General features: G+C 31.4%; 5 protein-coding genes across 8 annotated transcripts; 3 read left to right on the forward strand and 2 right to left on the reverse strand.

The window, feature by feature from the left end:
* Positions 1 to 408: 408 nt before the first annotated feature.
* LOC102601520 (transcription repressor MYB5-like) lies at positions 409 to 2,290 on the forward strand. Its single transcript, XM_006354163.1, has 2 exons — positions 409 to 713; positions 1,678 to 2,290. The coding sequence occupies exons 1-2, from the start codon at positions 409 to 411 to the stop codon at positions 2,288 to 2,290; spliced, it is 918 nt and encodes a 305-aa protein (XP_006354225.1).
* Positions 2,291 to 5,937: 3,647 nt separating this feature from the next.
* LOC102595457 (BTB/POZ domain-containing protein At3g05675) lies at positions 5,938 to 8,468 on the forward strand. The gene is made up of 2 exons (XM_006354069.2): positions 5,938 to 6,128; positions 7,188 to 8,468. Exon 2 carries the CDS (start codon positions 7,361 to 7,363, stop codon positions 8,237 to 8,239), a length of 879 nt encoding a protein of 292 aa, XP_006354131.1. The 5' UTR covers positions 5,938 to 6,128; positions 7,188 to 7,360; the 3' UTR covers positions 8,240 to 8,468.
* A 4,925-nt stretch (positions 8,469 to 13,393) lies between these two features.
* Positions 13,394 to 18,030, forward strand: LOC102595783 (cytokinin riboside 5'-monophosphate phosphoribohydrolase LOG8-like). 2 transcript variants are annotated; one of them, XM_015311659.1, is made up of 7 exons: positions 13,394 to 13,586; positions 13,703 to 13,800; positions 14,481 to 14,511; positions 14,577 to 14,679; positions 15,325 to 15,395; positions 17,047 to 17,190; positions 17,737 to 18,030. In XM_015311659.1, the coding sequence occupies exons 1-7, from the start codon at positions 13,491 to 13,493 to the stop codon at positions 17,812 to 17,814; spliced, it is 621 nt and encodes a 206-aa protein (XP_015167145.1). In that variant the 5' UTR covers positions 13,394 to 13,490; the 3' UTR covers positions 17,815 to 18,030. The 2 variants fall into 2 exon arrangements, with proteins under 2 accessions (XP_015167145.1, XP_006354132.1); XM_006354070.2 differs by having other exon boundaries at positions 14,580 to 14,679; positions 17,737 to 18,029.
* A 748-nt stretch (positions 18,031 to 18,778) lies between these two features.
* LOC102596121 (uncharacterized) lies at positions 18,779 to 21,175 on the reverse strand. Its single transcript, XM_006354071.2, has one exon. It carries the CDS (start codon positions 20,615 to 20,617, stop codon positions 18,956 to 18,958), a length of 1,662 nt encoding a protein of 553 aa, XP_006354133.1. The 5' UTR covers positions 20,618 to 21,175; the 3' UTR covers positions 18,779 to 18,955.
* Positions 21,176 to 21,947: 772 nt separating this feature from the next.
* Positions 21,948 to 26,495, reverse strand: LOC102596455 (uncharacterized). Of its 3 annotated transcripts, none has more exons than XM_015311660.1 (3): positions 26,319 to 26,495; positions 24,206 to 24,618; positions 21,948 to 24,119 (listed from the first exon to the last, which is right to left on the reverse strand). In XM_015311660.1, the coding sequence occupies exons 2-3, from the start codon at positions 24,559 to 24,561 to the stop codon at positions 22,220 to 22,222; spliced, it is 2,256 nt and encodes a 751-aa protein (XP_015167146.1). In that variant the 5' UTR covers positions 24,562 to 24,618; positions 26,319 to 26,495; the 3' UTR covers positions 21,948 to 22,219. The 3 variants fall into 3 exon arrangements, with proteins under 3 accessions (XP_015167146.1, XP_006354134.1, XP_006354135.1); XM_006354072.2 differs by lacking the exon at positions 26,319 to 26,495 and adding an exon at positions 25,765 to 25,941; XM_006354073.2 differs by lacking the exon at positions 26,319 to 26,495 and adding an exon at positions 25,191 to 25,602.
* Positions 26,496 to 27,546: the final 1,051 nt, after the last annotated feature.

Here is a 27,546-nt window from a genome sequence, read left to right on the forward strand (position 1 = left end):
AATCAATGAAGATAAAACATAGTCAATGAAGTAAATTAAAAATTACGAGATCTCACATTCAAATCCAATTAAAAAACAAAAAGCTCTATATGAATTCTTCTCATCCAATCCATCTATACCTTAGATGGATAGAATTACTCGACACTTATACTGATTAAAGATATATAATATATACTTTGTAAAATTACTCAAGACGCGTACGCTTATTAAAAAATAATTAAAAATTTCACTAAATTAAAACCAAAACTTGTTCCAAATGCAACATACGTAACAAAACACACTCCATTTCCACCCCTCCCAAATTGAGTAACTTAGACATTATTACTCTCACCCAACTTTAATTAATTAACATGCAAACCAAAAACTCAACAATCCATTATCTCCATTTTTTTCAACAACAAAAAAAATATGAGAACACCATCATCATCATCATTATCATCGTCAAGAAACAAAGTTGTAACACCATGTTGTACAAAAATAGGGTTAAAAAGGGGTCCATGGACACTAGAAGAAGACGAATTACTGACGAATTACGTCAGTAAAGAAGGGGAAGGGCGGTGGCGTACACTCCCAAAGAAGGCGGGACTCTTCCGTTGTGGGAAGAGTTGTCGCCTTCGTTGGATGAACTACCTCCGCCCTTCCGTTAAACGCGGACATATTTCGCCGGAGGAGGAAGATCTCATCCTCCGCCTCCATCGCCTCCTAGGGAACAGGTCCTTCTAAATTAATTTCAATTCTTCAATATATATATCATCATTTTAGGGCTTATAATTGTTTGTTAAAAATAAAAAGAACAAGAAATGAAAATGAAAACCCTTATCTTGATTTTTTTTTTGTTAAGATTTGCTAGTTATTCCACTAGGGTTTCCTTTATCCTGTGCGCTTACCTATGTATTTTGTTTCACATCTGGTGTTCGATACTTTATATTGCCTGAAATGTCATTTTGGGGAGAAATTAGGAACTTCACTAAGAATTGTTCAAAAGTAATTTTTCACATATTTCTATGTATGTATTTTTTTCTCTCTATATTGTTGTTTTTTTTGTATATGTTCAACCGGCCATCTTTAAATCTGCTTGTTATTAATTAGGGTTTTTTTTTATCCTTTGTTGTGACCTATATATTTTGTTTCATACTCGGTGTTTGATATTATAGTGGGGCTTGATTAAATTTGTATTCGCGCTGAAAGGTATCATTTTGGGGGAGAAATCAAGAACTTCACTAAGAATTGTTTAAGATTTAGTATATGTTTATATTTATAAAAGTAATTTTTAATATATATTTTTCGATAAAAGAGTTCAACTGACCGGCCACCTTCCAAGCGATGTAGCTATGTTATTGACTTTCAGAGTTAAAACACTCGCCAACAGTAGATTTATTTCCCAGATTCGAACTTGAAATCTTTAATTAAGGAGCTAACTAAAGGATTCATTTTGGTGATTAATAATATCAACTTTAGTTATATATTTATTTTTTACACTCTACCATCTGGTCTGTTTTGTTCCTTAATTAGGTGTTATTTTTTCTTGTTGTTATTGTATTTTTTAATGTTACCATATTATATATGCTATGAAGGTTTATCTGTCATTGTAACTTAGCTTGATGGTGTAAGAAAGTTATATGTATATTAATATTGCACAAAATTTAAACTCATTTTTTTAATCGGAAATTTTTTTAGGTGGTCATTGATAGCAGGGAGAATTCCAGGAAGAACAGATAACGAGATAAAAAATTATTGGAATACTCACCTTAGCAAGAAATTAATTAGCCAAGGAATAGATCCAAGAACACACAAACCATTAATATTTAACAACCCTAATTCCTCTAGTGATGATAATCATATTATTACAAACAAAGCTAATTCTTCTTCTCCTTCTTCAACCTCAAAACTAGCAAATGATTATGATCTCAACACAATTAATACTCCAAACCCCATTTACAATCCTAATTTCCAAATGAAAGAACCCTTAGGAAGTAGCATCAACAATAATAACTGTCCTGGAGAAATTACGAGTCCTGATGATGATTATCAGTATCAGAGCAGTAATGTGATGCTTGCCAATTATCGCGATGATGATATGAATATTGTGGTTCATGATGAAGGAGATGATGAAATGAATTGTTGCGCAGACGATGTCTTCTCCTCCTTCTTGAATTCTTTGATCAATGAAGACATGTTCATGAATTGCCAAAATCAACAAATCAATGGTACATTGCAAGATTTTGATCTTTTTATGGCTTCATCTACACCTTCATATGATCAAAATAATCTCAAGAGAATGGATGAATAATGAAAGTGTTTGATTTTTATATATATATATATATATATGCCTTGTTAATTAATTATCTTCACATGTTTGTATATATATAAAAAAAATGGATTCTTATATTGATATTTGTAAGTCAATACAATTTTTCTTCTCTTGGTGATTTTCTAGATACACTATATTGTCTTAAATTTTTAATGTGATTTATAAGTGATGATCAATCTTACTGATATTGTTATACAATATGTATGTGTGTGAGGGATGCACATATGGACTTACTATAAGTTATATATTTTATAATATTAATAATTACTCCCTCCATTCTAAATTAATCGTCATATTTTTTCATTTTAAAAATGTATCTGATTGATTTTCGAAACGAAATTAGACTAAATCAACTCGATATTTTAAATTTAAGGAGTCACAATGGACCAATAGCTCATGCATAGATTATAGGACTATATATCTAATAATTGCCGGACAATAAAGTAATTCCTAATTTATCTGCTAATAATTCTTCACTATGCTAATTGTTGATCGATTAATATATGATAGCAAAAGTGAATAACTGATCGATCGTCAAGGTGTGTTTTGATAAATATTTAGTAATAATTTACGTAAAAAACTCATACACCTGATAATTCAAATATAAAACTCAAAAATTAAAATATTTTAGATGTGTTTTCGACCAATCTAACTATTTCTTCAATTGTCAAGCATTTGGTTACATCTTCCATTATGTTTGATAACAACATGAAAATACTACATTTCGACCAAATATTCACAACTACCAGTCTTTTTTTATTTATTTAATATACTGCACATGTGATTGGTAGGTAACTAACTCTACATAATATGCATTCATAATTTCTTGTGCAATTTTAGAGTCAATAATAATTCTTTAACTCAAAGGCAAAACTAAGATTTTGAATTTATAAAATTTCAAATTTTAAAACGGAAAAGTTATATAGTTGGTCGCTCAGAAATATTAATAGTTGACTATACACCTACAATATAATATTGTTTATATATCTGTCTGCTATTTTTTTTAATTATTATAGAAAACATGATTTTCCGATGGATATTATTAATAGAAATGTGGGATTTTCTAGAAAAAAAAAAGAAGGTTCACGAGGAACGTTTCCAACGAGCTAATTTGTCAAAAAAATTGATTATTTTTTTTTAGTTTGTAAATATTTTTTATCAAACGGATAAATATTATTTTTATTGAACGAGTGACACTTCTTCTGCAAATGTTATCTTTTTTAAAAATAAAAATAAATAAATAGCGGGAATGATTATAATATTGAATTGAAATAATTTATATGGAGTAACTATATGGTTAGTAGTAAGAATATATATCCGACTCCCCCTTATTTTGGACTAAGACGTAATTATTATTGTAATCATAGCGACTTAGCGAGACATGTTCTAACACTAAAAAAAATAACTTTTAGCGGCAATAAATATACATATTAACAAAGAGCAATAAAGCCTTTACCGGCATTAGTTAAATGCCGACCATTGGATTCAGTGTCGCTATAGGCTTTAGGGACATTTATAAAGAGTGCTAAATGCAGCTTAAAAATACATTTTTAGTGGCAATTAAGCTATTGCCGTTAATTAATTGCCGCTAAAGATCATTTTTGAGATAGTGTAATTACTATATATAATAATAATAATAATAAAAATAAAAATAAAATAAATTATACCATTTATATATAGAAAGAAATAGAAAACACCTAATGGTCTGAAATTAAATATAATTATGTGTAGCATGCACTACATTTTTTAGTACATATATAATATGATCATAATTCATATATGATATAACTAGTCAAAACTACAAGTCGACATTTAGGTAGCTAACATATGCGTTTAACTAATTGATTTAACTACTACTTTTACAAAAAAGGTAATAAAAGAAAAAAAAAATTACCAGCCAAGCATTTTAAAAAAAATGTATAGCTTGAAGAAATTAAAATAAAATATGTTGTCAACAAACACATAATAATATAGAACTATATGTACATGAGAGAATATATGTATTATCTAGAGTTCCAAAAATATATGAAAATAAAGACATGAAAATTTTGTTTCTAATTAATACCATTTTACTAGCTCTAAGATTAAACAAGATTAGCCACAAAATTTCTATCGATCAGCATCAAGATTCATTGTTAATTTGATCTAACGGTGGATAATCAACAAAAATCTATTAGCTACAGACTATTTAGAGACAAATAAGAAAAATAATTCTAGAAATTAATTAAATTATTTGACTCACCCGGGAAAATCGCTGCCATTGCCATATTTTCAGAGAGAAATACTAATTGTAAAATAAAATTGAAAATTTTGTATATGGAAAAACAAATGAAATTTTAGGAGAAAAAATAAGGAATATTAGGTTTCATTAATTTGAAACCAACTACTAGAAGAGAGCAATATAAGAATAATAAAAAGAGCTTCCAAGTTTTAAACCACTATTTATATTGCATAGGTTTAGTACGTAAAATAACAATAAAATGACAAAAAATGAATTAAAATGGGTTGAGTCAATGATATTAGGGAACTAATTCTAAGTTGAATATTAGTTGTAATATAAAAGATATTTTGGCTATTTATGACCAAGAATAATGGAGCATTGTGAAAGTAGTTCTTATTTTTTTCCTAGAGAAGCAAATATATATTTGTTTGTATTTTTTTCTTATAATCAATTGGTGATGTTTCTTTTTTTAAAATATTTAATTTCGATTATTTTGGTTTTTATATAAGATTGACCGGTAGTTCTTATATTTAAATGTGGAGATCTTGGTAAAAATGTTTTAGATCGGTTTTTGGTTAAAATCAAAATCAAAGAAATTTAATTATTTTTTAATTGATTTAATTGTTATTGGTTCGGTTTAGTTTGATTTCATCTTTAAGAAACCTAATAATATTTCTCTCTTTCATCCCCCCCCCCCCACCCCCAACACACACACACAATTTTCTTTCCCCTTATGAATCTATTAACCTTGAATGCAAATCACTGTTAAAGACTTTGCAGAATCCACTAGTTGAACATAACTTCAGGCAGGATAACTACGTAGCAAATATACTAGCTAAGCAAGGATTGAAGCTAACAACCTATAACAAGGTTATCCTTTTGTAATCTTCCCCAGGACATATCAAAGACTAGCTTGCTAAAGACAATAATAAAGACATCTCTATTAAACTAATTAGGCCATCTATGTGTAATAAGTTAGCCCAGTTTGGTAATCTTGCTGTAATTACTAGCCCGTTTAGGAAGTATCTTCGAGCTAACTCTTATGCTTTCTACGCGCTTAAAATCAGTGCTACATACACACTTTGTCAATTCAGTAAAAAGTGTCAAAATGACACAGCGGGACATGACATGAGGTGTCTAAAATGAACAAAGCTTAGTTAAGGTGTCTAAGTGAAAGTTGGTGCCAATTTTAGGGGGCCACCGATGGGTTCAGCCATATATATATATATATACATTATAAAACCAATATAATATGGAAGGTACCTCAAAATCAAAAGGGCCAAAAGAGAGATATTGGGGGCCCAATTCAAAAGCCCATACCAATGAACAAAAAACGGACTCAAATTTTGACCCGAAAAAGCCCAATTTCAATTAACTCCATAGATTTCTTCTTCAGGTTGAGCTCTACTTAACCTGCAAAAACCCCTTTTACCAAGATTTTTTTTATCAAATTTAAGTTCCATTTTTTCTTAATTTTTAACTAATTAGTTGCATTTGTGTCCTAATTTGCTCTTAATTAATGTTAATAATAGTGAAGGTGAAGCTTTGGAGCAACTTAAAGTTTGTCAGGTCATGAGTTCGAACCGTGAAATGAGTGTAAGCCCCTTTTCTATTATAAAGTAGTGTTTTTAAACATTATTGTTTTTTTGTATGCTATAAAAATTAAATCTTGATATCTTGATTCTGGTGCCCTGTAAAACTTGAAGGAATCAATTTTATTTTTTTTTGTATATCCTTGCATAGCTGGAGATCTGTTAGGAGATAAAATTTGATTATTGCATGTTTAGTTCATATGTGTTTGTTTTACTCTCTCGGTTTCAATTTGTTTGTCTGGTTTTGACTTCGCATGGAGTTTAAGAAATTAAGATTTTTGAATTGCGTGGTCTTAAACTTAAGATATGTAGAATGTATCGGAACGTAGTTCAATCTTGTGGTGTTAAACATATCATGTATAAAGTTGGAATTAAAGAAGTTTTGACTTGACACGTAGTTTAAGAAATATGTAGAATGTATCAAAATGTACTCTTTTACTTCAATTTGTTGATGATAGAAGTTAACAAATAGGTTATCTGAGAGGAAGTTGCTTGTTTTCGTTAGCGATTTGTTGTACTCCAATCTTTTATTATGAGGAAAAATAAAAGTAAAAGAGTGGTCTTTTGCTTTACAGAGTTACCCCGGTACTTGTGCTAGTGAGAGGTAGTTGGTACCTTGGGGAATTAGTCGAGGTGCGCAAGCTGGCTCGTATACCATGGTTATAAAAAGAAAAATCTTTAAAGATGATTGTTTTTATCTTAGTTGCATAGGTGGATTATGTTATTAGTGTCTAGTGTTAAGTCTCACATCAGGGAGATGTGATGACTTTGGACTCCTTATATGGACTTCGGCAATCATTCTTTGAGCTTTTGGTATTGAGTTAGACCCAAGATTCATTTTTTTACGTCTCATATATGTTAAGCAGATGATTTGGTCTTGTTTCTCCCATTTATTCCGGATTACACTTGAAGAGTGCACTTTAGTAATCTGGTTATGTTTTAGCTTGTTAGAGAACTCCTTTTGCTACCTGCATTTTGTTTTTTCCTATTTGCAACTCCTTACAAGTCTTGTTTCTTTCGAATCTTTGTTTTATTCGTCTAGATTGATCGTTTTCCGGTTCAGGTGGACTATTCTCTTGTATGTGCTTTTGATATTTTTGAAGTCCCTGATTCTTCAAATTAAGGAGATTCTTCGTAGCTCAGTTGTTTGCTTTTCCTCGGAGAATAAGGAGTACAAGATAATCTAATAGGGAGTACAAGATAATAGGAACTTTTCAGAAACTTAGTTCTTATACCATGCCCATATTTTCCGATATACAAGAAACAGAATTAAGTGGCACAAAAGAAGTTTTCCTGTCTGCCATCCGCTATGCCACTTCTACCGGTGATTCATTCCCTCAATTCGAGGATGATCTAAGAGCGTCAGCTCAAGAACAGGTTGAGTTCATGCTTGAGGACGACGAAAAGATTCCCCTGGTCATAGCTGATGATGAAATAAAAGTGGAGACTAGAATTGTGGTGTCTAAAATCTTTTCTTCTTTTGAAAATGAATTATTCTCGTTGATTTTGGAGCCTGACATTGCGAACAAGGATATGGAAAAGAAAATAATGCGGAGTCTATTTGACCTCGAATGGATGCATAACACTCTTTTGAAGATGGATCTCATGAAGGACTTTGTCACTCACTGGTCTAATATATCGAGCAATTTACTGAAGGTCATCGAAGATAAAAGATTTGATTCTGTCATGTGGGATTTGAAGATAAAGTTAATAGAAGTGACATCAAAAGTATTGGAAGCAGTAGGTTACGGAACTGTAGTTCTTCCAGCAGAAAGTCGAGTAGAATTGCTCAAGACATGGCTTCCATACATAAGAAAAATGAAGTCCCTTTCTGATGAAATGAGCAAAATGGACGCTGCATTACCATACAAGATGAGCGATGACCTTTGCCAATGTGTCGAGGGAGCTATAGTTTCATTGGTTTCAGCATTACCGTCAAATGATCAAGCTGACATTCTAGCTGATTGGATAAGTGCTGAACAGGTTAAATATCCAGACCTTAGCGAGGCTTTTGAGATATGGTGTTACAGAACCAAGTCTGCACAACGAAGATTAGACGAGGCTTTGACAGAGTCAGCAATGCCAATGCCATTGCCATTGTCACCCTCTACTTAATTTCTGAAGACGAAACTTCGCCTCATAAACACATGTGACTATTGCTGGTTCTCGTAGTAGCGTGCTCAACATATTCCCTGGTGAGTTAGCTCTTCGAGAAAATATGATGTTTTTGTATCTATAGTAATTTGATGTGTAATTGTAACCTTCTTATTTAGTTGTAATTGGAAACTTCTTTCATATAACAGACATCTAAAGATAAGAAATGATTTATTTCTCCTCTGATTCCTTTCGAGTTGTCCAAAGGCTTCTCTTTTGACTGTGCTCGTTGGGGCGTTAAGCCTAGGTTTGGTACCTTTTCTTGGTGCGAGTGTTTTTCTATCAATATCCGGTGATCACGAAGAGAATGGTTAAAGAACCTCTAACTTTAGAAGTGTTCAAACAATGGCTCTAAAACCATTGATCTACTCGTTGTATTAAGCTAATGTTCCTTGATATGTTACTCCATGTATTGCAATGTCCCCATCTTTCTCCTTTGAATTGTTGCATTTGAGTCGAGTGTCTTTCGGAAGTAGTCTCTCTAAATTCACGAGGTAATGGTAAGGTCTACGTACATTCTATCCTCCCAGATCCCCACTTATGGGATTTCACTGGATATGTTGTTGTTGTTGTGAATAATTTGCAGCAAAGATAAAAAGATTGGGCCTGTTTGGAAATGATTGGGCTTCTGGATGTGCTAGACTATTTTTATGTTTCCATATAGATGGTCGGTATCAGCTTTGGGATTCGACTAATTTGGATTCGGGTTAAAAAGTCTTTATTTTGAGGGTAACACTTTCCTATTAAAAGATACTTTCAATTAATTTAAATTTATGTTGAAACATTTTATTTTGGGATAAAGCGATTCATACTAAAAATGATTTTATTTAAAACTCATCGAACTCAAAATTTTTGACTAAGGTTGAAAAAGTACTTATGAGTTACGACTAATGATAACATTTAATAGTAGAATGATCCACTATAGATATCAGACATCGAGTGATTTTTGTTTTATTTTTTAGTGAAACTCAATGTTTGAGGGACACATATAGGGCCTTAATTAATTATGGTATACACAGCATTAATGGGATTAATTAGAATTATGAAAGGCTGTGGCTGCACGAGTATCCAGTCATTATCACTAATTCACTATAATTATAGTTTTGGTCAAAAAGCACATAATTAATAGTCATGTTTTTACAATTTACTGTTTCAATTTTTTTTTAATAATCCATTTAATGAAGTGTCTCATTTCTAATTGGTAATTTTTTAATTCTAATATTTCACACGACACGTTAAGGTCACAAGATTGAAGGGTGTTTTCATACATTTCACATATTTTTAATTTATTAATTTAAGATCACAAAATTTAAAAGTTTTTTTTTATTTTCTTAAACTACATGTCAAATCAAAATAAGATAAATTAATTGAAACTTATACAACGCAAGTGACTTATTTTTATCTAATTAAATTAATTATAACTTATATATAATATTTTTCATATGGTATTAGGTTTATTTTGTTAACCAATTTGGTATTAGGTTTACTTGTTCTTGCTACTAGAAGTGTAAAGTAACACATCTTTAAAATGCATGATCAAATCCAAATTACTTAACTAATTAATCTAAGCTTTTTCAGACACCTTTTTGTTTCTAGAATGCATGATTATACAACTAGGGACGGATCGAGAGGATTGGTTACACAGTGATGTATACAAAATTTTCATTAAGCAGTGTCGATATTGGGATACCATCTTCAAACTCCACTTTGTAGGATCATATTGAATATATTGTTATCGTTGGTGTCGGTACTAGAAAAAAAAAAAAAACTAAATCAAAAGATCAAGATGCATCCATTGTCATTTTGTTAAATGTTGTATGACTTTATGTATAGTATTAACAATACCTCAATTATTATTATGATATTAACTTGAGATTGCTACAAGAATACGTGAACTTCAAATTTTGAATCCGTTCCGATATACAATGCAGCAAATTTGTCCATGTGTTTTCCACAAGAAATTTTGAAAGAATCATAGTCATACTCATCATTTCAATATTGGTGAATGGTGGTTGTGTGTGGATGTCAATTTTTTTTCTTTTTGATATAATAATAAGTTGCTCAAACAAAAGAAAAAAGCAACATGATTATAATTGCAACTAACATAAAGCACGGATATTTTTTTTAATTTTAACTTTTAGAAGAAAAAAATATGGGATATATAAGATTTAATTAGTGGTTGTTGAAGTGGATGATAGGCCCTTCGTATCATCATAACCTTGATGGCAGGCTTAGAAATTAGTGAATTCGAGCTTTGGGTATTGACTCATCTTTGATAAAAAATAACGTAAAATTATTTGAAGCTAATCCAAATAAGTCGAACTCTAAAACAAATAAATATATATAAATATAATATCATTCACATAATAATTACGTTAGAGTCAAAATTAAAATTTGAAAAATATGAATTTTGAAAATGTTCTTGTAGCTAGGTATACTATAATACTAGTAGATAATAGAAATTGATTGTGTGTGATTACAAAAGGGATATTTTATATGCCCTTTATTAATTATTATTAGTAAGGATTAGTCAAACAAAGGTTAAACCCTAATGATTTATTATTTGTTTGCAAAGCCATATATATAATATCACAAAACAAAAAATTAAAAAAACATTGAAAGACCCCACCCCCTATCCTAAGAAGAGAAAAAAAAGTAAGGGAATTTTCTTTTCATTGATTTGACATAAATATTGAAATCTTTTTATCTAAAATTAATAATTAGTACGGTAAATCTTTTTATCTAATTCGTTATTAAATAGAATTGTCGGTCACTAATTTCTTATTTTGTTTGTTGTGAATATATAGGATTATTATAAAAATTAAATAGAAAGAGAGTTTTGTGAATACATAGGAACAATGACAGGTATATAATGCCTTTAGGAACCAACTTCATTATCAGTATTTCTTATCTATATAATAATATAACAAATTGTATGGTGAAAAGCAAACATGATTTGCTGTTATTGGTACCTCTAATAATTCTACAAAATAAAAAATAATTCTTGGTTCTAAATAATTCTATTTTCATGACTCGAACTCAAAATATTTTATGGTTAAATTAAAGTTATAATTAGGGCTTTTTTTCTATCTCATCATACCCGTTGATAGTATAAATTATAATAGACTCTATTTTTGTTACCCTTTCGATGTTCAATACGTGCTTTAGGCTCCGTTGATTTATATTCATTCGGAAAGCCACACATTGCAAATAAAATGATGCGGGTCTTGAATTCGAGACTTTTGATTAAAGTTAGAGCAATACTTACAACCCTACCATATACAACTTCTAGTTGATGTATAAATTGCATTTATTTGTCATGGATGATGCAAAAAAAATTATGTTATCTATTTTGTGTTAAGTATCTGCTTTGAGTCTTAACGATTTTTTGAAAAGTTTTGTTTTATAATTAAAGGTAAAACACTCCATAATAAAAGTGAATTCGTTCCGATGCATATTCAAAACATTTTCTTAACATTTACAAATTGCATTTACTTGTCGTGGATGATGTAACTCCTTTTTTTTTTAAAAAAAATGTTTTTTTAATAAAGTCAATAGTTGTTAGCACTTGGTATCAATTGGATTCTCAAATTAAATCTCAATGAATATTCACTACCATTCTACTATTTTATATCTTAAAAGAAATAAATTAAAAATAGCACCTATACATAGAGACTATAGAAAATTATAAAATATCTACTTTAGTCAAAATAATTAAATAATATACTTGAAAACAACATTGCCTTTCCTACTTGTGGAGTTGATTAAACACTTTTAGTAAATATGGTGTTTTTAATTACATGTTTAATTTTAATTAAACATGAGAGTGTATAGTTTAATAAGAGTACATTGACTTTCTTACAAGTAAATGACAAACTTATTCTCAACTTGGATTTATTAAATTAAAGTGAAGAAAATTAATTTTAAAAAAGCTATATTGAATATAGACAATGCCAATAGCCACCTCAATAGAGTTCTAAAGGACAATATAAGACTAATTTCAAAGAACTAAAAATAAATAAATAGAGGAGATGAATTTGATCCAAAATTCCAAGAAGGTGCACCCACCCAAAAAAACAAAAAAAAAGGTTGAGTTTGAAAAGGATAAAAGTGATAATTTTGTTTGACTTTATAAGAATAAATAAATAAATAAATATTAACAATAAAGAAGAGGTAAAATCCAAAATAGAAGCTTTCAGTCCTTATAATTAAAAAAAAAATAGTTTATCATAAACTTCTATATTCCACTGTGAAACTTTAGGACATTATTATTGTTATGTTGTTTTATACGAGGAATTCATATCTCCTTGTAATTGTGGGTATTTTATATATATAAAAAATAATAGGAACACCAGTTGATGCAATTTCTACAAAACATAATAATTAATATCTTGGAATTTTACCATACATTTAAAATTTCATGATAAGAATTATTTTTCAGAGATTGAATCGAAAAGAAGGAAACCTACATAAATCTCACTAGTTTATGAGCTAATTATTTAGATACACTTTAGTTTAATTTGTAATATTACAAATTTTACCAGATTTTTGTGCATTCATATACGTTCAACTACGTCCATATACATATATCTCGAGGTACATGAGGTCAAGATTAGATGTAATTTGTTCTAGAAACACTGTATCTAAGTAGATTTGCGTGTATCTGTGATACAAAACAAATCTCGCTCACCTAGCTCCCCCATTTCGCTGTCACTCTCCTATGTATCTGGTCAGATACATGCAAGTTACACCAGATAAATAGATACATGTATCTAGTGTGATTTGCATGTATCTTCGCTACATATAACAAATCTCGCTCGCCTTTCTCCCTATTTTAGTATATCTGATGGGAAACATACATGTATATCTAGGTGTATCTTCCTTAACATATGATAGAAAATTTAATAAAATACATAATATTTTAAAAATATAAATAAATAATATATATGGTAATGAAGTAATCCTATTAGAAAAATGGGCCATGGACCTTACCTTACCTACATGTCATGCAAGCCTATCATAATAATATAACTTTTTCAATAATTATTTAATTAATATATTTTCTTATTATTTATATATCTAATCATGTGGTTGACCACTTAAAGTGATCAAACTCTATCAGAGTACTCAAATAAAATCTATCTCTAGTTGTTTCTTTTTGAAGTACTTTGAAGATTTTTTTTTTTATAAACATCGTATTATTCATATTCATATGGGTAATTTCAAGAAAATTTGTGTATTTTGTGGAAGTAATTCTGGATATAGAAAAATATTCAGTGATGCTGCTCTTGATCTTGGAAGAGAATTGGTAATTTTTTCCCTCTAATTTTTCTTGATATATTTGTTTCAATATTTTTTTGTATATTTTATTGAAAAATTATATTTTTTTATTATAATAATTCATTAAATTATTGTTTTAATTAGGTGGAGAGGAAAATTGATCTTGTTTATGGAGGAGGAAGTATTGGACTTATGGGATTAGTTTCTCAAGCTGTTTATGATGGTGGATGCAATGTTCTTGGGTAAGACATGAAGTTCGTTAGAAACTATATTTTCGATGACCTTCTAAAGAGAATTTCATAATTACTTTAAAAAAAAACAATTTTTTCATGACTCGAGAAATTCATAAAAGAAAATTACATTTTTAGTAGTGTTTTTTCTATATATTTTTTTATTTGTAACTTGTGGAAAGATAGGAGGGAAAGGAGAGGAGGAAAAGACTTATAAGAAAACTCATCACGATCGATGTTTACATCAAATTATAATTTCTTATAGTTACTTAGGTGATAATATTGAAGTGAGAATATATATATGAGGATGTATAATTTATCGATTCCACAATAAAAAATTGAAAGGATCGGATTAATTTTTCAACTTCTCATGATCATTATATTTCTTGTGCGGAAGTGAAATTCGAGATGAAAAATTTCAAGAAACTTATTTCTTTCGAGACGCATAGTACATATGATTAAGACGAATGTCATGTGTTCATTAGATTGATGTAAATATCGCATGAAATTAATTTTAGTTTTTTCTTGAAGGAGGATTTATTGATGTGTAGACAAGTGAAAATCTATTTTTAAAAAAATTAGATATATATGTGTGTGTTTTTGTTTGCATTAATACAATTATGAACCAAAATTCTATAATATATATGATTAACTTTTATTAATTTTTTCTCTTTTTTTTTTTCAATGGACAGAATAATTCCAAGAGCTCTTGTTTCAGTAGAGGTATTATTATGAATTTTGTATAATATATGTTTTTTTTATATAAAATAATAAAATTGTTATTTTAGCAGATTTCAGGCCATGCAGTAGGAGAAGTATTAATAGTTTCAGATATGCATGAAAGAAAAGCTGAAATGGCTCGTAGAGCTGATGCTTTTATTGCACTTCCTGGTAATTATTAAAAACCCTAATTTTAATTTTTTGATACTAGTCGAGCGTCTATCGAAAATAATATTTTTATCCTTTATAGGTAGAAAGATCTGTGTACATGTTGATTACACTGATATGTTGTTATTGTTTGTTATATAGAGAAGTAAAATATAACATGAAAAATATGTTGCAGATAAAATTTGATTGTTATGTTGAAATGATGTTACTGCAATAGGATATTGACTGTGTTCTAAAGAGGTAAAATATATATTTCATGAAAAATCGGTTTCAAAGAAAAATTAGTTGCTATATATATAGTGAAAAGTTGTTATGGAGTTGTGGTTTGTTGTAGAGAGGTAAAATGTGACATGAAAAAGTCGATTCGAAAGGAGAACTTGACTTATAGTGAAATGTTGTTAGAGAAGATGACAATTTATATAAATTGGCATGATGTGGAAAATAATGTTATTATAAAATTAAAGAGGATTATTGTTATAGTTGAGCGATAAAATACAACGTAAAAAATTGATTTTATGTAAAATTTAGCAGCTACGATACGTAAAATGTTGTCATAGATGATAATCATTACATATATATATATATAGGGGTCTGATTTTATATATTATATGGTTTTTTTTTCATGTTAAAATGATGATGATATTAAAGGAGGGTATGGAACTATGGAAGAATTGCTTGAGGTGATAACATGGTCACAGCTTGGAATTCATGAAAAACCAGTAAGAATATTTATATATATATATATATAAAATTTCATTCGATGTTTGTTACTTTTTATGATGTCTCAATTAGTCTGAATTCACATACATTGCGTTATAATTAAGGTTCATTAAAGGAGAAGTGTCTCGTAGACGATTTTCTCTATCCTCAATCGCCTAAATCTGAACCTCTGATTAGATTTTTTTAATGAATAAAGAGATATTATTATTGATAATAAATATATAAAGCTTTCATTTGATTGATGGGACAAAAAAAGGATAGAAAATGTTGGTATTATGATGGCCGTTGAGGGGTCTCTTTAGTCCCTACAGGCAAGTGGTGGTGTTTCTCTTTTATTTTTTATATATAAATTTTGATTTTTCGATATTTATTGGCTCGATTAATATGAATTTATGTCACATGAGGTTCATTTGATTAAAAGAAATTATTTTCTACCAGGAATTTAATTTCTCCATTTTTAGTTTAATTTCTTCATTTTCATAAGTCAAATTCAAAATTACTAATTAAGAACATGGAAATCTTATTCATCTCATTACACTGTCGTCTGCGTATAAATAGTCAACTTCTAATGCTTTAATTAAATATATTGAGGGAAGATGAAAAAAATATATAATTCTTAAACACTATAAAACTTTAGAATATACTTTTTATTTGAATATTCTCTTGTTTTTTTTAATAAAGAAGAGAACCACCACGTCACGCAAAAGAAAAATTAATTAATTCAAATCAAATCAAATAATATAACCAAGATTTGGGATCTCATATATTATGCATTTTTTTTTCCCCTTTTCAATTATTTATCTAACAATAATGTGATATAGATATACATTAGTTAGTACAAATAAAACTTAACTCAAATTAAAAATAAAAGGTCTACACACGCCATAAAAGAAAAATATTTATCTGTATTCGGTGTATATACAATATAAAAAAGTGAATAATACGAGTATTTTACATATGGTTTATTTATTAAATCTGCCTTATGTCATGTTTCACACCTAATAAACTCACTCAATAAGAAAATAAATTAAATAAATCTAAACTAAATGTGAATCCAAGATTTTGAGAACTATTTTCTAATTATTTAATTTTATGTCATAGATGTAGTTAGTATGTCACAATTTGAGAATATTATAAAGAAATACCATGCATATAAGATTCTTGAATTATAATAATCAAATTGCAATTAAAATAACTAATTCCAACATCCAATATTCAATGATATTGACATTATCCAATTCCACAAAGTTAAAGATTTAAATAACATTACAAAAAAAAGAAAAGACATTTAGTGACAATACATTTCTCTTTTGGCAGTAATATTTATTGCAGCAAAAATATTGAGCGCTATATTGGTAAGTTAATGTTATTGCATCCAGAATCGCTAAAGACTATAACGATATTTATATAGAATGTTAGCTGGTTATAAATATTCATATTTATTATTGCCGCTATATCTTTTATCTGTTGTAATGAAACTCGACCACTTTATGTTTGGAAGATCATTTAGGATTGAGACATACTCGATTGATCGATTTTTTTTTCACCTCTGTATTTTGAGCATATTTACACTTATTTTATTTTTATTGAGACATAATATGAATATCGAGTACGAATAAATTTTTACCGGCATGATCAATGATGAAACAGGTTGGACTATTGAATATAGATGGATATTATGATTGCTTGCTTGGATTATTTGACAAAGGTGTAGAAGAAGGATTTATTAAGCCTTCAGCAAGAAATATTGTCATATCAGCTACATCACCCAAAGAGCTTTTGGAAAAAATGGAGGTACTTGGTTAAATAGTAAGAGCGTAATGTATGATGTACAGATTAAATATATGTCACGCGTTTGAATTCTGTCACGAACAAAAGTCTTGTATTCAAGTGGAGAAAGATAAAAGGGTTGACCCCTTATCTTCACTGAGTTTCAAACTATGTGTCAATTGGCTCTTGAGAATTCTCAGTTATCATAAAAGAAAAAACTAGAAGTCCCCTTAGACTTTGGTTCAACTAGTAAGAGCGCAATGCGTAACGTATGGATTAGACGCACGTTATTAATTCAAACCCTATCGCGAACAAAAGTCTTATATTCAAGTGGAGAAAGGGTAAAGGGTGACCCCTTATCCCCACTAAGTGTTCAAGGAAGAGAAGAAAAAACAAAAATGCAACTATTTTTAAATATCGACTATATATACATAAAATTATCCATTTCTTGACCAAAAAGTATTTAGATGAATTCTCTTCTGCCACTCTAGCTCCGCCCCTAGTTATGAGTCTTGTGGCTTATAATAGCAAGAAAGTGTACAAAATCTAATATTGTTCTTTTTTTTCTAGGAATATGTGCCAATACACAATCAAGTAGCACCAAGCAGAAGTTGGAACACTGATGAACCTGTGACAAGAAGTTCATAATTTTCTGGCTTCATCTTGTCATAGTACTCAAGTGTGAAGATTGTATTATCCTATTGTTTGACAAAAAAACTTCATAATTTTACCACTCACATGAAAATTCCAAGTGAAAAAAGGAGCACACAAAAGAAAAAAAAAATAGTTTGGTTTTGAGTAGCAAGAGAGATGTTGTAAATTTGGTAAAAAGAGCATTTGATTTGTTTAGAAATGAAATGAGATTCAACAACCTTCTGTTCTGAGTTGATTTCTCATATGGTCAGTCGACTAACAGTTATTATTTCAGAGAGTCACTTTCTTTGTTGAGAAAAGTCAAAAACAAGAAAAAAAGTCTTTCTGAAATATAATAACTATTAGTTGAGCGAGTATATGAGATTTTTTTTTGATGATCACGGTGTCCGGACCAGCAACAGATACCAGATAACTCTATCTACCAAGGCTAGGACAAATGAGAAGAATCAACTAGTGTTTTTTTGTCTCCGCTGACTTTTGAACCTGAGACTTCAGGATTCTTAACCACTTCATTAACCACTAGGTCACACCCTTAGGTGTGGTTTAGGTGTGGTATATGAGAAATTAACCCCCTATGTTCTTGATTACACTTAAATGTATGTTGCTAGACTCTTCAAAAAATGTCGCCGGTCGCGTGTCGGATCCTCCTAAAGTAGTGCATTTCCAAGGGATCTAACACGAGCATGACAACATTTTTGAAGAGCCTGAACAACATAGTTTACACGGGTATGACAACATTTTTGGAGAGCCAACACCCTCATTCAAATAGGTAGATAAGTTACTTCTGCTATGAATCAATATATGCACATGAGCAAATTCAAGAAAAAATGGCACTTGTTAGATTTCAGTGTTCCAATTCTTGAACATTATGGTAGAGAACTCGAGCTTCGATACCCGTCCTTGGAGAAAATGAGAGAAGAACTTCAAAAAATGAAAGATAAAGTTTAAGGAGACGATATAGACGCAACGAATCTCAATCGAATGAAGATTATGGTACTGAATATTGTACAAATATGTTACGAGACAAGTGTGAAATAGCTCAAACCTCCAATACAGAACAACTAAGCAAATTTAGAAACAGCAGAAACAAGTGTAAATGGCGTATACAGAGCACTAAAGGTTATCACCTTGTGGTCTAGCACGTATTAATTCCATCCTTGCAATCTTTTGTCAAGTTGTAAAATGTCTCGACCCTTGATTTTGCTCGATAAAGGACCTCTGTGTCAACTTCAACTCTCATATACCCATCAAATTCAACTGGAGAGCCACCATTCAGTTGTGTTGTTTCATTATACCACTCACTTGTATTACTCCACAAGTAGTTGTAATCATCAAGCAAATGCACCTTGTAGTGAGATCTAAGCTTATCAAAATAGTTATAATACGGCTCGTTTGTGGCAACATACAGATTCCTCCAAGGTGTGATAATTCCTTGAAGCTTCGTGACAAGGGAATCGGGGGATGTATCAGCATCAAGATGGGGCCATAACGCCTTATTCTGTGCTTTCTCTCCACGAACAACATGAACAGCATCGAAATCCCAGTCCATGCTTCCACTGATCTCAGTTACTATATTCATCAGTCGCTTTGATTTCCACACTGCGTGCCACGGTCTCTGGATGTATTTGGCAGAAGGCCCTTCACAGACTCGATACCAATAGTTCTCCGGTTCAGGGGCATCAAATTGCCTCCATATAATTGTGCTCTTATCCTTCAACAGTTGGTCAGGGGACACTTTGTAGTCCTTAACCTTTCTTACAGAGATTTTCTTCTTATGTGCCTTATTCCATTTCCTCCAATCTTTATGAAAGTCTCCTTCCTCGACAATGTATGCGGTCTCCTTCAAATGTTCGAAATCAAAATAGAACCTGAAGTCTTTCCCTTCTTCATCCTTATGACTACTAGTGTGAGAAGATGCCAAACAAATACTTAAATCCATCACGAATGTGCGATTCAAGTACTGAGCCTCACCTAAAGCACACAGAAAACTCCACATGTACTGGTTCATTCCTTTACAGTAATCGCCACCCCGAGAATAGTACAAGTATCTCCCATTCTTGAAATCTGAATCCGATCCCATGATTGGAATGGTATCATTGATCTCCTCATCTATAACTGGTGGAGCAATCTTGGCTCTTGTACTAGTTCTAGTGGAATTAACTCGGATTCTCGGACGACGGGCATTACCTCCTGAATGCCAGCGACCTGCATGTACCACTTTATAACTACAATCATCAGTAAAACCAATCTTAAACCTCCGGAAATCCCTGTACTTTCTCCAAGATCTCTCTTTCTTGTTTCGGAACCTCCACGCCACATCACATTCATTCGGTTTCGACCCGTTAACAGGCGTTCGATAGTCCAAAAACGCAATGGATTTGAAGGTCTTCAAATTAAACCTCTCGATCGTGAACAAGACCCGAGGATCCGAACAATTCACGACATTCACATCCTCACATCCTGATTTCAAAGTCTCATTCGACAGATTCTCTTCAGATTTCTCGATAATAGCTTCAGTAATCGGCACTAAAGTAAAAACTCCAGCAGGAGCTTCAATAGGGCTACTAGCAACATCCTCACCAGTTTTTAAGACAGAATTATCAACTTTGAATGTGGCGTTTTCGATTTGGGTAAACACCCTAGTTAAGGCTCTAGAAGATTCCCATGGATCAGGGGGTTGGTATGTAATAGCAATTACAGTAATTATAAGCACAGAAAACACAAAAACTGAGAAACACACATTGCTTATAACCTTTATCAAATTTTGCCCAATTGGATCTGTTGTTGAATCCTTCATTTCTACAAAAACTCTAAATTCTAACAAAAGATTACCAAGATTAAGCTAAAAAACACATCTGAAACTGACCCTTTACTCAAAACTACAAAAACAACAAGAAAAATTGTATCTTGAACTCTAAAGTCTCCAAATCAAAGTATCAAGATTAAGCTAAAAATGAGATTTTTAAGCTAAAATCAAGAAAATAGCTTACTCACCTCTAATCTGAAACTGACCCTTTATTAAAAAACACAAAATCAACATGAAAAACTGGATCTTGAAGTAGATAAGCACTGTATAAAGAATGTAAGACTAAAGATACAGATATAACAATGAGATTGAGAGGGGAAAAGGGTTAACTTTAATTACCTTCAAAACCCTCAAATTCACTTGCAGAGAAGATTGGATCTTGAATAAAAATTCAATCTTTATGAAGAAAAACTGGATCTTGAAGAGGGTTTGTGAAAAAAGAGTGTTTTTTTGGTTTTGTTAGAGGAAATGAAAAATGGGGATTAAAATAGTAAGCAGACAAATGGAACAGATCTGTGTAGATTTTGATATGATAAATCTTGTGTCTTTACTCTGAAGATTTTTGGGATTTTAGCTAAATATTTAATTTTTTAGTTGTATTTTAATTAATATTTAGTATTATTTTTAGTTAGATTAATTAGTGTCTACTTTTGTAGTTTTGTCTGTGTGAAAAGTAGCTTTTAAGTGAGCTGTCACTTGTAGTTTGTTTGAGTGTTATGTCAGCAAGAAAAGGGACCCACAAGAAAAGGGAAAAAAAGAATAATCTTTTCTTTTGTTGGAGAATAATGGAATTTAATTTCCATCGCATTTTTAACAACTTTTATAGTAATTTTGAAAAAAATGTCTATGATCAATTATGTTTATCAAGTTTTTTTAAACAAAAAAAAAGATTGTAAATAGAGATTATGATTATTTTTTTTGTAATGTGATCATGGTTCAACAATTTGATTCGTTAATTCAAAAAGGTAAAATCCTTATTCTTCACGATTAACAAAGTGATAAGCGATACTACGAAGTTGGGAGAGCAACCCTTAAAACAAAAATAAGAAAAAAAGGGGTTATCAAGACAAACATTGAAAGTATTCATCTATTTGGATGATTGATAAATGTTTGAATGATAGAAAAAATTATTGATTAATTATGAGTCGCAAGATAATTTCAATGTGTTGAAATTTGGAAAAAAAAGATGGAACTCGATAAGTAATTTGTACTCATTTATCTCAATTATAAAGAAGTTGAAATCGACCATATGAATCTTCACTGAACATGTCACTCCATTTAAGCGCATCTCATGTCAATAATATACATAATAAAGAAGATTAAAAAAATACTAGAAATTCTCTATATTTTCTAATAACATGGAAACACATGCCTCTATAAGCACATCTCGATAATATATTCTGTAGTGTGAGCATTCATCATACATTGACTAGTTTTACTGTGGCTAGCATCCCATTACAACCTCGGGCTTGGGATCGACAATGTGACCGAGCTCAAACAGGTGGACTCAAAATTCTAACTCCAAAGTACTGCCAACACTCAAAATATGTCTTATAGTTCACTGATAAAGTAGTTGACACCCTGAACAATAATTTACTGTGCTACAGAACTACATTTAGTACGTTTGTTATGTCCAACGCCGCCACATTTGGAACAACGTATGGGTCTCTTTACAGTTTCAACTTGAAGTCCTTTGGGTTCTTTCCGGGGACGACCAGGAGGTCTTTTAATATGGGGTGAAAGTGGACATAGAACGACGTCATTACCTGAGGAAGCTGAAGAAATGATGTCATCTGGATGTGGTATGTCAAATTTCGCGAGTTCATCCATAACTTCAGCATATATATGTTCTTGTGTCTCCCTCTTGTACCAATCCGCAACGTACTGATAGATGTTCATACTTGTCATAGTAATCGCGTTGCAGGCATGGCTGCATGGAATGCCAGTCATTTGCCACTCTAAACATGTACATGTCCAGAGTTTGAGGTTTACAACTTCTTCTCTACCCTGCAGTTCCTGTAATTTAAACTCAACATCTGATAGAACCGTCACTGCTAGGCTATCACCGGCCTTTTGGTTTTCAAAAATCTTCTCAGCAACCCGAGGACCAATTGGAAGGTTCCATTGTTCAATCTTGAGCTTGTTACTCTGTAATAACATATAAAGCTTCTCATGATAAGCCTCCATCAACTCTAGGACATGTACAAACTTCTCTTCCTCTATAAAAGAGTTCAGAGAATCCGTAGATTTACAATTCAGATGATCCCACCGAGGTTTCCTGAACAAGGCATTAGACCAACGTTCTGGCTGGCTGGCTATCACCCAATCATACAATTCCCTGCGGAAAGAACAGATCTTGCCTAGAGCTTCATTATAACTATCTAGTGTTCGTGCGTAGGCAATGTCACTCAAGTACTTAAGTGCAATCTCCTTACCTCTACCCTGCACTTTAAAGGCAGTATTACCATCGATGAATTTATTAAAATTCTCTTTCACGCAATGAAAACAAAAACTGTGGTTTTCATCACCAAACATTTTGTCCAAGCTGGAGAGAAAAGGGAGACTCGTGCCAGAAACTACGACGACCTCGCGGTTCTGCACAACGAGCTTTAGCTTTTCTAGAAACCACAGAAGATCTTCCTCGTTCATAGACAGGAGAATGCCATAAGATAGAGGATACATCTCATTGTCTGCATCCAAAGCAGAAGCAACTATAAAGGAGCTGTTGTGCAGCCCATTCAAGTTGTAAACATCAACAAATATCAAAGGCCTGCATCCAACATCGAACCCACGTATTGAGCAGTCATATGACACAAAGAGCCTCTTGAATCTGTTTTCTTCGGTGCAGGACCATGTAGCAATAGTTCCGGGCATTGCCTCAATTAAGCGATTGCATAGCCAGGGAATCAGTTTATAGGATTCACCTGACTTCTCATTGATTGCCTCCCTAATCCTCTGCTTCACACTCCAAGCCTGACGGTAGGTCAATTTGATAGCCAAATTCTTCTCAGCATCCTCACACACTTTACGAGGCAAACAATCAGGACTGCCTAATATGTCTTCTTGCATGATTCCCCCCAACCACTTCATCCTGATACGAGGTTTCAGTTGCGATGAATCTAGAGGAGGATGTGAATGAGAATCAACAAATTTCCTAATGGATACATTTTGAGATTTCTTCTCGATGCCAGCACTTACTTTCCAAGGGCAGCCATCAGCAGCACAATGGATGCTAATATATCTAGGTTTATTGTGCAAAATTCTGTAGTGAAATCTATTCGCAATCGAGAACTTGAAAACTGCAAGCCTAAAAGCATCTGCATTTTCAAAAGCTTGTCCTTCCCCAACAAGTAATTCACTCCAGTTGGCAGCAGCATCTGGAGTTCCATCAGTGATCCATTGGTTTGACGGTGCAGGAATTGGAGTATCAGCACTCACTTGTTCTTCCTCAGCACTTCCGAGAGAAACCGCTTCAACCTCAGTGGTTGAAATCCTGTGATAAAATATATAATCAAACTATAAGTATTCACAAAACTTTGCATAATAAAAACTTGTGGACCATTATAAGACGGCTATTACCTAGTGGTAGCCATATTAGGAGCAACTTCAGAATTAGGCTCCTTCTCCGAACTTGATGCATAAACATGGGCAAAACCATCATTAAATTGTAACAGAGTATTGACACCTTCTTGGTCTCTCAGGCGTATCAATTGGGCCCTATCAAACTTCACTGTAAACTGCAGGACCTTATCTGAAGGATCAATGCCTAATCGGTCAAAAACTGCATTCACAAAATCATTGTACTTTATGCCTGTCTTCACAATAATCTGATCCGTAATTCCTCCTACATACGAAGTGGATCCATCTGGAAGCACCTTATTCTTCCCACCCCAATGACAGAAACAAAACAGTGTCTTATCTTCAGTTCCCATCATGTAGTAGTGTACATGACCACAGAGCCAATAAAGGTAACAATCTTCAAAACTACAAACCTGACCAAGAAATAAAATGAATTTAACCGAAGTTTCTTATGAAGGCAGAATGTACTCAAATCACAATCCATAGGAAGGTCACAATAGCACGAGGATTAACCAAGCATCTTCAAATACATGATTAAAAGCAGTGTTTTCCTTGTAAGTAAAAGCATCTCAAATTTTACGATCTTGGAACAAAACCAAATTCTAAATACAGGATAAGAATCAACAACCAGTACCTAAAAAACAAGATGATTTTAAAAAATGGTTGTAGGAACAAAAGCATTACCCAAATATGAGTCAGCAAAAAAGGAAAACCACCTACATAGGTTTATCTCAAACAGAATAGTCTCCAATCTCTGCTATCTTTACAAAACATAAAATAAAAACATATGATGATAGTGTCAACAAACCAAAAAGTTTCAAACTTCAACAAAGAATCAGAAATTATCAAATTGGGTTCGAAGATAACTTAATACACTTTTCATGATATTATTAGCTTTTTGCTGTGAAACATGAAATAAGCAAAGAAGGCAACCACATTAAACCATACAACTTTATGAAATGCAAAAGGATTAACAAAACCATACCTCAAGTAAACAATAAAGTTCCAAACTTTAACAATCAGAAATTTCCAAAATGGGTTCAAAGCAGGGGCGGAGCCAGATAGGGCCGAGGGGGACGGAAACTTACACTATTCGGCTTCTTCCATTGTTTACTTATTCATATTTTGAACCCCTTAGTGAAAATCCTGGCTCTGCCACATTTTCAAAGAATATGTTTACCCCTCGACAAATTTCATGGAAAAGTCAGCATTTTTGTTTGTAAAACATGAAATCAGCAAAGAATTCCATCAAATACAAAAGGGTCAAGACAGAAACCCCAGCAAATAAAAATAAATAAAATCCAAACTTTGAAGCAAAGTTCAGAATCATTCTAACTAAAACTCAAAGGAGAAAAAAGAGCTAGTTTTGAGTACAAAGATTCACCCTTTCTGTTTCCATATTCAACACTTCAACAACATATTATTGCAGCAAGCTCATTTGTGAACAGAAAATAGAACAAGAGGAACTTTTTTTTTCCTACCTTTTAGCTGCAAATTCTTGATTTTTAACCAAATGGGGTTTCTCTACTATGCTTATAAAACATCAAAAAATAAATTACCTTTCAACTGCAGATTCTTGAATTTCAACCAAATGGGGTTTCTCTACTTAGCTTTTGAAACTAAAAAACTTAAAAACAAAAATCCCCTTTTGCTCCACTGATTTCACTGATAAATTAGGGCTTCAAACATTCAATTGGGTAATGGGAAATAATCTCCCTTGCTGATGCCGGTAATATGTTTATGATAGTAGTAATTTAAATGCTAAAATGGTCGTCAAACTTTTCTTATATGAAGTTTGTCCCCTAAATAATTTTTATTTGAAGAGTGAAACAGTTTTTTTTTTTGTTAAAAAAAATTAAAAATATATTCTTAATAGTAAATTGGGGTTTATAGTACTTTTATGTGATGTTTTAATTATATAAAATTTTGTTTAAGAAGAAAACAAAAGTTTATTGTTTGAAGTTAAAATTAAAATGAGGACCTTCGTATTTCCACTATTGATTTAGGCTTAAGAATTAAAACAAAACAAAAAAACTTTTAAGCTGCAAATTCTTGATTTTTAACCAAATGGGGTTTCTCTACTATGCTTATAAAACATCAAAAAATAAATTACCTTTCAACTGCAGATTCTTGAATTTCAACCAAATGGGGTTTCTCTACTTAGCTTTTGAAACTAAAAAACTTAAAAACAAAAATCCCCTTTTGCTCCACTGATTTCACTGATAAATTAGGGCTTCAAACATTCAATTGGGTAATGGGAAATAATCTCCCTTGCTGATGCCGGTAATATGTTTATGATAGTAGTAATTTAAATGCTAAAATGGTCGTCAAACTTTTCTTATATGAAGTTTGTCCCCTAAATAATTTTTATTTGAAGAGTGAAACAGTTTTTTTTTTTGTTAAAAAAAATTAAAAATATATTCTTAATAGTAAATTGGGGTTTATAGTACTTTTATGTGATGTTTTAATTATATAAAATTTTGTTTAAGAAGAAAACAAAAGTTTATTGTTTGAAGTTAAAATTAAAATGAGGACCTTCGTATTTCCACTATTGATTTAGGCTTAAGATCTTTGAAATTTGATTTATTTCTGAGTGTCTTGCTTTGTTTTGGTGCATTTATGTAACAGATTTGTGCGATCTTGAAAGTAATAGTAACTCATAAGGAAAACAGAGAACATTTTTTCTTGCTAATAAGGTCAATATGGTCATCAAATTCTTTATATTTTTTGATTAAAAATTGATGTATTTGAAAACAATATATTTACACAAATAAGATCTATTTCAAGAATGGTCACTGAACTTTATCCGCGGTAACAGTAAAGTCATAAAAATTATTTGCCTAAACTAAACTTTGCACATGGGAGTATGGGGAGTATATTTGCTTCTGATTAATGTCTATTAGTCTCTAGGATACAAATATTTGGCCTTCAAAAGCAAGTTTTTTCTCTCCAAAATCACAAGTTTAATTTTCATCTTAGATTTTTATTACTACATGTTGTTTCATTAGCCTCGATTTTTATATTATCTTGTTGTATTTTCTTCTTGTTGCTACTGCCATATCTTTCTTTTGAACTGATAATCTATCAGAAACAACATCTCTACCTTCAAGGTACAAATAAGGTATGTGTACATACTATCCTCCCAAGACAGTCAGATCCCACCAGTGGGACTACATTGAGTATGCTGTTGTTAGTTTCATGAAGTGTTTGTTAGAGTCATGAGTTTTCTAACTTTGTGACTAAACAAAAATTTGTTTTCATTTGTGTGGAAATAAATTCGGCCTAAAACAGATATTGGACAGAATTTGAATCTTCAGATCAATTAGTTTACAGTTTCTCAT

Source organism: Solanum tuberosum, unplaced genomic scaffold, assembly GCF_000226075.1.
Source record: "Solanum tuberosum cultivar DM 1-3 516 R44 unplaced genomic scaffold, SolTub_3.0 scf00172, whole genome shotgun sequence".
NCBI classification, from domain to species: Eukaryota; Viridiplantae; Streptophyta; class Magnoliopsida; order Solanales; family Solanaceae; genus Solanum; species Solanum tuberosum.

Bases quoted from the DNA above. Each gene is read 5' to 3' on its own strand.
- LOC102601520 (XM_006354163.1), top strand. From the start codon at position 409: ATGAGAACACCATCATCATCATCATTATCATCGTCAAGAAACAAAGTT. The intron at 714-1,677 runs GTCCTTCTAAAT...AAATTTTTTTAG, and splicing joins CATCGCCTCCTAGGGAACAG to GTGGTCATTGATAGCAGGGA.
- LOC102595457 (XM_006354069.2), top strand. From the start codon at position 7,361: ATGCCCATATTTTCCGATATACAAGAAACAGAATTAAGTGGCACAAAA.
- LOC102595783 (XM_015311659.1), top strand. From the start codon at position 13,491: ATGGGTAATTTCAAGAAAATTTGTGTATTTTGTGGAAGTAATTCTGGA. The intron at 13,801-14,480 runs GTAAGACATGAA...TTCAATGGACAG, and splicing joins GGTGGATGCAATGTTCTTGG to AATAATTCCAAGAGCTCTTG. The intron at 14,680-15,324 runs GTAATTATTAAA...ATGATATTAAAG, and splicing joins TGCTTTTATTGCACTTCCTG to GAGGGTATGGAACTATGGAA.
- LOC102596121 (XM_006354071.2), bottom strand. From the start codon at position 20,617: ATGAAGGATTCAACAACAGATCCAATTGGGCAAAATTTGATAAAGGTT.
- LOC102596455 (XM_015311660.1), bottom strand. From the start codon at position 24,561: ATGATGGGAACTGAAGATAAGACACTGTTTTGTTTCTGTCATTGGGGT. The intron at 24,120-24,205 runs GTAATAGCCGTC...ATTTTATCACAG, and splicing joins CCTAATATGGCTACCACTAG to GATTTCAACCACTGAGGTTG.